The sequence below is a fragment of the Salmo salar genome, chromosome 01 (genome assembly GCF_965601325.2).
Source record: "Salmo salar chromosome 01, fSalSal1, whole genome shotgun sequence".
NCBI classification, from domain to species: Eukaryota; Metazoa; Chordata; class Actinopteri; order Salmoniformes; family Salmonidae; genus Salmo; species Salmo salar.
This window is the reverse complement of record NC_138291.1, coordinates 116,989,888-117,001,970: the sequence shown is the minus strand read 5'-3', so window position 1 is coordinate 117,001,970 and position 12,083 is coordinate 116,989,888. Positions and strand designations below refer to the sequence as shown.

At 43.0% G+C, this 12,083-nt stretch overlaps 1 protein-coding gene across 2 annotated transcripts in view; it reads left to right on the top strand.

The window, feature by feature from the left end:
- LOC106591860 (dedicator of cytokinesis protein 1) overlaps positions 1–12,083 on the top strand; it is a 747,377-nt gene that overhangs the window by 32,616 nt on the left and 702,678 nt on the right. Inside the window, exons 2-6 of one of the 2 annotated variants that reach the window (XM_045687698.2) lie at positions 6,248–6,331; positions 6,725–6,765; positions 7,140–7,195; positions 11,315–11,411; positions 11,769–11,917. In XM_045687698.2, coding sequence (XP_045543654.2) covers positions 6,248–6,331; positions 6,725–6,765; positions 7,140–7,195; positions 11,315–11,411; positions 11,769–11,917 — 427 coding nt within the window. Of the gene's footprint in view, positions 1–6,247; positions 6,332–6,724; positions 6,766–7,133; positions 7,196–11,314; positions 11,412–11,768; positions 11,918–12,083 lie in introns of both variants that reach the window. The other variant, XM_045687696.2, reaches the window with a different exon arrangement.

Sequence of the window (12,083 nt, the reverse complement as noted above, 5' to 3'; positions counted from 1 at the left end):
TATTATTACTATACAGAACATTATTACATTATGGACACTATCACTCCTCACCTCTGCTATTATTACTATACAGAACATTATTACATTATGGACACTATCACTCCTCAGCCCTACTATTATTACTATACAGAACATTATTACATAATGGACACTATCACTCCTCACCTCTACTATTATTACTATACAGAACATTATTACATTATGGACACTATCACTCCTCACCTCTGCTATTATTACTATACAGAACATTATTACATTATGGACACTATCACTCCTCACCTCTGCTATTATTACTATACAGAACATTATTACATAATGGACACTATCACTCCTCACCTCTACTATTATTTCTATATAGGACATAATGGACACTATCACTCCTCAGCCCTACTATTATTACTATACAGGACATTATTACATAATGGACATTATTACATAATAGACACTATCACTCCTCAGCCCTACTATTATTACTATACAGGACATTATTACATAATGGACACTATCACTCCTCACCTCTACTATTATTACATAATGGACATTATTACATTATGGACACTATCACTCCTCACCTCTACTATTATTACTATACAGAACATTATTACATTATGGACACTATCACTCCTCACCTCTACTATTATTACTATACAGAACATTATTACATAATGGACACTATCACTCCTCACCTCTACTATTATTACTATACAGAACATTATTACATAATGGACACTACTACTGAGCCTGTTAGCAAATGTTGCTGTGTCTGTTTCCTGGTTAGAAGGAAGTAATTTCCATTCCAGTTAGGAACCTTCTGGTCCTTTTACATCGTCTTGGTGTTGACGGACTGACTGACGTCTGGATCTGAATGAGGATTCCACTGTGTTGTCAACACATTGATTACTATGGTTGTCAGTCACATCGTTGGCCCACTTGACCAAAACCTTTCCGTTGTGAAACGAGATGGAGATTGACACTAAGTTGCACGTGTCGCTAGTAGAGGTGAGGAGTGATAGTGTCCATTATGTAATAATGTCCATTATGTAATAATAGTAGGGCTGCTGTGGTCATGATATTTTGTCAACCGGTAACTCATGCAAGTGACAACAGTCTCACGGTAATTGACCTTTAATTAACATAGACACGTTTTAGCGTCTCCAGACCTACATGTTTACCAGCTGCTGATGCCTTAGTAACATCTACATCCACTTAATATACATCACAATAAACCCCTTAGTTATCTGTTAGACTCTATTATATGAAGGGGTTCATTTGGCGTGGTTGACCTGGATGGGGTTCATGATGAAGGGGTTCATGATGAAGGGGTTCATGATGAAGGGGTTCATGATGATTGGGGTTCACGATGATTGGGGTTCACGATGATTGGGGTTCACGATGAAGGGGTTCACGATGAAGGGGTTCAGTGTGATGGGGTTCATGGTGATGGGGTTCATTTGGCATGGTTGACCTGGATGGGGTTCATGATGAGGGGGTTTTTACTGTCCCCTGTAGGTTCCTTCTGTTAGTTTAGTTTTTACTGTCCCCTGTAGGTTCCTTCTGTTAGTTTAGTTTTTACTGTCCCCTGTAGGTTCCTTCTGTTAGTTTAGTTTTTACTCCCCCCTGTAGGGTCCTTCTGTTAGTTTAGTTTTTACTGTCCCCTGTAGGTTCCTTCTGTTAGTTTAGTTTTTACTCCCCCCTGTAGGGTCCTTCTGTTAGTTTAGTTTTTACTGTCCCCTGTAGGGTCCTTCTGTTAGTTTAGTTTTTACTCCCCCCTGTAGGGTCCTTCTGTTAGTTTAGTTTTTACTGTCCCCTGTAGGGTCCTTCTGTTAGTTTAGTTTTTACTGTCCCCTGTAGGTTCCTTCTGTTAGTTTAGTTTTTACTCCCCCCTGTAGGGTCCTTCTGTTAGTTTAGTATTTACTGTCCCCTGTAGGGTCCTTCTGTTAGTTTAGTTTTTACTGTCCCCTGTAGGTTCCTTCTGTTAGTTTAGTTTTTACTCCCCCCTGTAGGGTCCTTCTGTTAGTTTAGTTTTTACTGTCCCCTGTAGGTTCCTTCTGTTAGTTTAGTTTTTACTGTCCCCTGTAGGGTCCTTCTGTTAGTTTAGTTTTTACTCCCCCCTGTAGGGTCCTTCTGTTAGTTTAGTATTTACTGTCCCCTGTAGGGTCCTTCTGTTAGTTTAGTTTTTACTCCCCCCTGTAGGGTCCTTCTGTTAGTTTAGTTTTTACTGTCCCCTGTAGGGTCCTTCTGTTAGTTTAGTTTTTACTGTCCCCTGTAGGGTCCTTCTGTTAGTTTAGTTTTTACTCCCCCCTGTAGGTTCCTTCTGTTAGTTTAGTTTTTACTGTCCCCTGTAGGGTCCTTCTGTTAGTTTAGTATTTACTGTCCCCTGTAGGTTCCTTCTGTTAGTTTAGTTTTTACTCCCCCCTGTAGGGTCCTTCTGTTAGTTTAGTATTTACTGTCCCCTGTAGGGTCCTTCTGTTAGTTTAGTTTTTACTCCCCCCTGTAGGTTCCTTCTGTTAGTTTAGTTTTTACTGTCCCCTGTAGGTTCCTTCTGTTAGTTTAGTTTTTACTCCCCCCTGTAGGGTCCTTCTGTTAGTTTAGTTTTTACTGTCCCCTGTAGGTTCCTTCTGTTAGTTTAGTTTTTACTGTCCCCTGTAGGGTCCTTCTGTTAGTTTAGTTTTTACTCCCCCCTGTAGGGTCCTTCTGTTTCTCACACGCACACTGAACTCGTTTCGCTCAGCCCATTGTTACAGGGTACAGACAGACAGTAGTGATGCATGGGTTGACTCATAACCGGCAGTCCCATGGTTATATCCTGGCAGGATTACAGAGAATTCTACGTTTTTCACAAAGGAAAAATATACAAAACTCATAAAAAATATCTTGCTGAGTTTTGTAAATACAGATCTGAATTGCTTCTCATTGTAATAATACGCTCTCGTTGTCAATAAAATTCCTGCATCCAGGAACTGGCTTTCTATCAGCAAACAGTACTCTGACTGATGTGGAGCCACTTTTCTCTAGTTATTTTAATTTTTTTCAGCTAAAAAACTAGATTAACTTCAAGCAGAACACTAGGAAATATAGCTAGCTACATATGTTTCAATGATCAACATTAGGAAATATAGCTAGCTACATATGTTTCAATGATAAACATTAGGAAATATAGCTAGCTACATTTTGTTTCTATGATAAACATTAGGAAATATAGCTAGCTACATTTTGTTTCTATGATAAACATTAGGAAATATAGCTAGCTACATATGTTTCAATGATAAACATTAGGAAATATAGCTAGCTACATATGTTTCTATGATAAACATTAGGAAATATAGCTAGCTACATATGTTTCTATGATAAAAATTAGGAAATATAGCTAGCTACATATGTTTCTATGATAAACAGAAATACGATGGCCATGCGTCGTTTTTGCAGATTTAAGCATTTCTTTCAGTAAAATGATACATCAAATGTAGACCTCATTTTGATTTGGAAACAGGAGTGGCGAAATAGGATTTCTTTCTGCATCTTGAGAGAATATGAATGTGGAGTTAACACCTCTACAGATGGTATCTATCTCTATCAGCATCATAGAAGCTGATAGTAGTTAACATCTCTTCAGATGGTATCTATCTCTATCAGCATCATAGAAGCTGATAGATACCATCTGTAGAGGTGTTAACTACTATCTCTATCAGCATCATATAAGCTGATAGTAGTTAACACCTCTACAGATGGTATCTATCTCTATCAGCATCATAGAAGCTGATAGTAGTTAACACCTCTACAGATGGTATCTATCTCTATCAGCATCATATAAGCTGATAGTAGTTAACACCTCTACAGATGGTATCTATCTCTATCAGCATCATAGAAGCTGATAGTAGTTAACACCTCTACAGATGGTATCTATCTCTATCAGCATCATAGAAGCTGATAGTAGTTAACACCTCTACAGATGGTATCTACCTCTATCAGCATCATAGAAGCTGATTAGTATTTCAACCATATAAATATGCATCCTGGCCCAACTGAAATCTTATCAGAAACACCTGTCATTCACACAGCTTTCTATGTCCATACAACCGGTCAAACGGATGTCATTTGGACATTTTGCACAGAGAATATATAATCTTTTGTATCTTTTAGTTATTGCATTTTTCTCCCTGTTCTGTGAATGTCTTTGGTCCACGAAAGAAGCAGAGATCACAGAACTTTACCAATGTCAGCTAGATTAAAGCGTTCTTTCTATCGGTTTATGTCATTTTATCCAGGTGAGCAAGGGTTCATTTAGTCTTCTAGGGCAACGAGAAATGACAGAAGAGAAGCTGCATGTATTTAATCGACTAATAAATAAAATGTCAGCAATTTTAGAAGCAGAAACATATCTTAAGCTAAAAGAATCGTGGTTCTGCCATCTCTGACTGTAGCCTACAGGACATTTTCCATATTATCAGGTTATGGTCTGCGGCAGGCCTCACATTATAGTCCGCTGGTTACAGAGGGGTTATTAGACAGCTGCGTGTGAACAAACAGCTGACCCGCGCACCACTAACACAAAGTCTCCCTCTCACTGTGTTCTGGTAGCTTCTCTGGGCTCGCTGCAAGATTGTTCCAGGAAGGGAAATAAAAACAACAACCCTTAGCCCAAAGTGGTACCCTATTCCCTACGTAGTGCACTACCTTGGACCAGGGCCCTATAGGGAAGTAGTGAACTATGTAAGGACTAGGGTGCCATGTTGTTGTTGTGTGGAATGAAACGAGGCAGGCAGTGGAAGGGATTTGATTACATTTCAAGGAACTCTCCTCCTTTATAATATGGAGGTTGCTGATTGATTGATACTGGACTGGTAACAAATCATTTCAGGGCCAGTCAAATGATTCCAGGTCACAAATGCACTGGAGTAATATGATCACATTTTTTGGTTCTAGTCAAGATTCTTCACGAGTGTGGTCTCAGTACTATGATGGGGTCTAAAACCAGACTGAAGTGTTTCCTGTACATTGTTTGTCTTCAGGAAGGCAGTGAGTTGCTGAGCAACAGCTTTTTCTAACATGTTTAAGACGAATGAGAGATTCGATATAGGCAACATTGTTTTACATTTGCTTTCTAATGATCATGATTTTATCCTCAAATAAGTTCATGAATTCATCACTGCTGAAGTGAAGGCCATCCTCACTTGAGGAATGCTGATTTTTCGTTATCTTTGTGACAGTATCAAAACGTATTTTTTTTAATATTGTTTTTATTCTCCTCAATCAGGTTGGAAAAACTAGGCTGATCGAGCAGCTGTGAGGGCTCTTTGATACTGCATGGTACTGTCTTTCCAAGCTAGTCGGAAGACTTCCTGTTTGGTGTAGCGGCCATTTCCTTTCCAGTGTTCTGGATGCTAGCTTCAGGGCTCGGGTATTTTCTGTCTACCAGGGAGCTCATTTCCTGTGACAAATGTTTTGTTTTTAGACGTGCGGGTATTACGCAACCTTACATTTAGATAAATCAGTTAACCACCTAACCAAGGTTTCTACTCTGACATCCTTGGGTAGGTGGAGGGAGTCTGGAAGGCCATCTAGGAATCTTTAGGTTGTCTGAGAATTTATGGCACTGCTTTTTATCCTTGTTTAGGTCTGAGCAGATTATTTGTTGCGATTGCAAATTCATCCCTTCATGCCTATGTCTGCGTCTCAAATGGCACCCTATTCCCTATGCAGTGCACTACTTTTGACCAGGGTCCATAGGTCTCTGGTCAGAAATAGTGAACTATGTAGGGAATAGTGTGCAATGTGGGCTGAGCCTGAGTCTCAGTTCATTGTGTCTGTGCAGCATAAGCTCCTGTAGACGTACGAGGACAAGTTAATTCTGTTAAATATACCTGCCTGGTGGGGTGGAGGGATACCTGTGGTGACAAGGCCCTTTTAATTATGCTGTCATTCACCTTGCTAAAGTAATCCCATCGCCCGGGGCCCCGCATGGCATCCTTCCCCCAGCAGGAGAGGAGAGGTAGAGTCCTCCCCGACCTTGTTGGAAGTGGTGTGTGTGTGTGTGTGTGTGTGGTAGAACATATGCTATGTTGTTAATGTTGTTAGTGTCCAGGGTGTTGATGACTGTGTTTGCAGCAGACATGATATGTGTCGTTCTGTGAGCTTGGCTGCTGCTAATGTTTTAGTATGACGCCCACACAACCATCCTGCCACGCAGGAGACACATGTCCTATTGCCTTTTCCTGTCCTTCAATATCCTCTTCTTCTCTCCCCTCAGCAATCTATAATTACGATGTCCGTGGAGACGAGGAGCTGTCACTACAGATAGGGGACACAGTCCACATACTAGAGACGTATGAAGGTAGGAACACACTAACTGATGACACAGTCCACATACTAGAGACGTATGAAGGTAGGAACACACTAACTGATGACACAGTCCACATACTAGAGACGTATGAAGGTAGGAACACACTAACTGATGACACAGTCCACATACTAGAGACGTATGAAGGTAGGAACACACTAACTGATGACACAGTCCACATACTAGAGACGTATGAAGGTAGGAACACACTAACTGATGACACAGTCCACATACTAGAGACGTATGAAGGTAGGAACACACTAACTGATGACACAGTCCACATACTAGAGACGTATGAAGGTAGGAACACACTAACTGATGACACAGTCCACATACTAGGTGTTGTTTCCTTTGCCGTGTAATATGTCCTGTTGTCTTCACCTCCAGGCTGGTACAGAGGACACAGGCTGAGGAGGAAGTCCAAGAAAGTGAGTTGATATTTTTACATTCAGCGGTGTAGCTTCATCTCAGCTGTTCCCTTCGTCTATTCAGGGGTGTTGGAGTGTCATTCCAACATCTGAAATGACCGGCTGAAATCAAAACAAGTTCAGCTAAGTCTTTGTTAGTCATAATGTTATATACTATGATGTTAATATGGTGTAATGTCGATAACAAATCCAATATTATTTTGTATCAGTGTTTGTGTGTCCTTTCTTTCCACCCTTCTCTTCTGCTATGCAATGGAATCAGGATGTCATTTAACCTCTTGAAATGACCGATCTGAAATCAAAACAAGTTCAGGCTTTCTACCGCCTATCAATCTATTTACTGTGTGTCCTGTTTTTCCCGCCTTCTGTTCCAGGGGATCTTTCCTGCCTGTTACATACACCTCAAGGAGGCCACCGTTGAAGGCAATGGGTCAGTGCTGATTCTGTTAATTTTGTTTCAGGATATTTTTAACACTTTATTGAGACAACATGGAAATCAAATGGGGAGGCAGGCTGGTGGCAGAAATGGAGTGAAAGGTGGTTCCAGGGATTGAACCCTGGTCTCCAGTCGCGACTCGTATAGAAAAGGTGGTTCCAGGGATTGAACCCTGGTCTCCAGTCGGGACTCGTATAGAAAAGTTGGTTCCGGAGATTGAACCCTGGTCTCCAGTCGCGACTCGTATAGAAAAGGTGGTTCCAGGGATTGAACCCTGGTCTCTAGTTGGGACTCGTATAGAAAAGGTGGTTCCGGGGATTGAACCCTGGTCTCCAGTCGGGACTCGTATAGAAAAGGTGGTTCCGGGGATTGAACCCTGGTCTCCAGTCGCGACTCGTATAGAAAAGGTGGTTCCGGCGATTGAACCCTGGTCTCCAGTCGCGACTCGTATAGAAAAGGTGGTTCCAGGGTTTGAACCCTGGTCTCCAGTCGTGACTCGTATAGAAAAGGTGGTTCCAGGGTTTGAACCCTGGTCTCCAGTCGTGACTCGTATAGAAAAGGTGGTTCCAGGGTTTGAACCCTGGTCTCCAGTCGTGACTCGTATAGAAAAGGTGGTTCCAGGGTTTGAACCCTGGTCTCCAGTGGGGACTGATATATGAGACTTGTACTCAGCCATGGCTCTAGTGCTGCTTCCAATGGTATCCTACTGAATTATTTGGGGATTGTGGGCAATTTGAGACGATTGCTTCCACCTTCTACTTGTGTAGTTGTTGTAAACTAGCCCTGGTCCCAGATCTGATCTCGCTAGGCCTGGTCCCAGATCTGATCTCGCTAGGCCTGGTCCCAGATCTGATCTCGCTAGGCCTGGTCCCAGATCTGATCTCGCTAGGCCTGGTCCCAGATCTGATCTCGCTAGGCCTGGTCCCAGATCTGATCTCACCTAGCCTGGTCCCAGATCTGATCTTGCTAGGCCTGGTCCCAGATCTGATCTCACCAGGCCTGGTCCCAGATCTGATCTTGCTAGCCCTGGTCCCAGATCTGATCTCGCTAGGCCTGGTCCCAGATCTGATCTCGCTAGGCCTGGTCCCAGATCTGATCTCGCCTAGCCCTGGTCCCAGATCTGATCTCGCTAGGCCTGGTCCCAGATCTGATCTCGCCAGGCCTGGTCCCAGATCTGATCTCGCTAGCCCTGGTCCCAGATCTGATCTCGCTAGCCCTGGTCCCAGATCTGATCTCACCTAGCCTGGTCCCAGATCTGATCTCACCTAGCCTGGTCCCAGATCTGATCTCACTAGCCCTGGTCCCAGATCTGTTTGTTCTTTTGCCTACTCCAGTGTTTCCCAAACTCGGTCCTGGGGCCCCTAAGGGGGGGAACGTTTGTTTTTTGTCCTAGTACTACACAGCTGATTCAAATAACAAACTTATCATTTAGCGTTGACTAATTGAATCGGCGGTGTAGTGCTAGGGCAAAAAACTAAATGCGCACCCCTCAGGGTCCCCAGGACCGAGTTTGGGAAACACTGAGCTACTCCCATTGTCATGCCATGTCAATTCAAGAGGACAGAAACAGATCTGGTTCCAGCCTAGTGAGATCAGATCTGGGACCAGGATACTGGAATATGAGTAATTGCTAGGTTGTGGAGTATTTGGTTGTGGTGTGACGTAGTGATACGTGACCCTTCCTCACTGGTTTGCACGGCTTCTTTGAAGGCATCACAGCACAAATCAGCAATCAGATCACGACCCATTAGTATTTCATTTTCATAAGAACAACCTACATCTGGAAAAACCTTTTAAGCTGTGACGTAATCAACTGAAGGAAGTAGTTTCAAAGTAGTTTTGTCGAGGATATTTTTGTCAGAAATAAATGTCACATTTTGTTTTAAAAGGCCATAGTAGTCAGTATACAGTGTGAGACTAATTAGAATTCCAATTAAAACCAGTCGGAATCCAGCTTTTATGCCAGTAAACTCAAGGATCAATAGATGTCTGTAATGTGAAATATTGATTTAAAAAAAAAGATTACACTGTATAACATATAGGTTACAGCTTCTAGAGGGACAGTAGAGTACTCTGTATAATATATAGGTTACAGCTTCTAGAGGGACAGTAGAGTACTCTGTATAATATATAGGTTACAGCTTCTAGAGGGACAGTAGAGTACTCTGTATAATATATAGGTTACAGCTTCTAGAGGGACAGTAGAGTACTCTGTATAATATATAGGTTACAGCTTCTAGAGGGACAGTAGAGTACTCTGTATAATATATAGGTTACAGCTTCTAGAGGGACAGTAGAGTACTCTGTATAATATATAGGTTACAGCTTCTAGAGGGACAGTAGAGTACTCTGTATAATATATAGGTTACAGCTTCTAGAGGGACAGTAGAGTACTCTGTATAACATATAGGTTACAGCTTCTAGAGGGACAGTACTCTGTTTTAACATATAGGTTACAGCTTCTAGAGGGACAGTACTCTGTATAACATATAGGTTACAGCTTCTAGAGGGACAGTACTCTGTTTAACATATAGGTTACAGCTTCTAGAGGGACAGTAGAGTACTCTGTATAACATATAGGTTACAGCTTCTAGAGGGACAGTACTCTGTATAACATATAGGTTACAGCTTCTAGAGGGACAGTAGAGTACTCTGTATAACATATAGGTTACAGCTTCTAGAGGGACAGTAGAGTACTCTGTATAACATATAGGTTACAGCTTCTAGAGGTACAGTAGAGTACTCTGTATAACATATAGGTTACAGCTTCTAGAGGGACAATAGTTTTTTAGTCATGTTTTCTTATTTCTCTCATCTAATGCCTCATGTCGTCATCCCATCCCGCTCTTATTTAAAATGATGGATGGATGGATGGATGAAAGGGGAGGTGACTGTCTGCATCCACAGACTGTGTTTCCCATCCCTTGATCTCTCCCTCCCTTCTCTCGATGGATGGATGAATGGAGAGAGGGATGACTGTCTAGATCCACTCATGTGTAACCCATCCCTGTAGTCTTTGACTGTTATCATATGTAACCCATCCCTGGTTGTTGTCATGTGTAACCCATCCCTGGCTGTTGTTGTTATCATATGTAACCCATCACTGGCTGTTATCATGTGTAACCCATCCCTGGCTGTTATCGTGTTTAACCCATCCCTGGCTGTTATCGTGTGTAACCCATCCCTGGCTGTTATCGTGTGTAACCCATCCCTGGCTGTTATCGTGTGTAACCCATCCCTGGCTGTTGTCATCTGTAACCCATCCCTGGCTGTTGTCATCTGTAACTCATCATTGGCTGTTGTTGTCATGTGTAACCCATCATTGGCTGTTGTTGTCATGTGTAACCCATCCCTGGCTGTTGTCGTGTGTAACCCATCCCTGGCTGTTGTCGTGTGTAACCCATCCCTGGCTGTTGTCGTGTGTAACCCATCCCTGGCTGTTGTCGTGTGTAACCCATCCCTGGCTGTTATCATGTGTAACCCATCCCTGGCTGTTGTCGTGTGTAACCCATCCCTGGCTGTTATCGTGTGTAACCCATCCCTGGCTGTTGTCATCTGTAACTCATCATTGGCTGTTGTTGTCATGTGTAACCCATCATTGGCTGTTGTTGTCATGTGTAACCCATCCCTGGCTGTTGTCGTGTGTAACCCATCCCTGGCTGTTGTCGTGTGTAACCCATCCCTGGCTGTTGTCGTGTGTAACCCATCCCTGGCTGTTGTCGTGTGTAACCCATCCCTGGCTGTTATCATGTGTAACCCATCCCTGGCTGTTGTCGTGTGTAACCCATCCCTGGCTGTTATCGTGTGTAACCCATCCCTGGCTGTTGTCGTGTGTAACCCATCCCTGGCTGTTATCGTGTGTAACCCATCCCTGGCTGTTGTCGTGTGTAATTAGAATGAGGAATTGACTCAACAGTTAAGAGTAACACATTATTGTAGTTGCTGCGTTCAGAAGGCCTCTACTGGATCACATTAAAAACCATCCCACTCTGTGATGCTTTATGTTTCAATGTGTTTTAACAAGCAGCAGAGGGTCAGAGAAAACGGATGTGTTTCGGGTGACAGCCTTAGTCAGTGGGTGGATTACACATGACAATCTGTCTGTATTTTCAGGCACAAGGAGACGGTGATTCCCAACGAGCTGCCTCTGGTCCAGGAGGTCACCACCACTCTGCGGGAGTGGGCTTCCATATGGAGAGACCTCTACGTGGTGAGTAGAGTGAGTCACGTATCTACACGCCGTATCTACACGCCTAATCTCTCTCTTCTGAAGTTACCTCATTGTCCCCATGAGCAGTGTGTGGGTTTGTCTCTTGTCCCCATGAGCAGTGTGTGGGTTTGTCTCTTGTCCCCATGAGCAGTGTGTGGGTTTGTCTCTTGTCTGTGGTTGTCCACATGAACAATCTCATTGTCCACATGAACCTGCAACCACATCACTCAGATGTGCCTTGTCGAATGTTGGATGGTAAACACTAAACGAAAGTGACTTCCTTATCGTCTCTGTCATTGAGTGTTGGGACAGATTCTACATGAGGTGTGTGTGGTTGTGTGTGTGCTGGTGTTACAGGGGGACAGGCGTGAGATGTTTAACTCCGTCAGGGACATGATCTATGACCTGATCGAGTGGCGATCTCAGATCCTGTCAGGGACGCTCCCGCAAGACGAGCTGACTGAGCTTAAACAGAGAGTCACCTCTAAGATCGACTACGGGAACAAGTAAGGAACTGCTGTCTCTCTGTCTTTGTCTCTGTCTCTCAATTAAGTACCTTATGAAAGAGACATTTCTCAAGCAGTGATTTTACTAGGACTGTCTGGTAGCGGTCTGAGTGGGGAGGGGAAAACTAGCTGTTATTGGCAGAGAGGTTTGGAACGATCTTTCTTA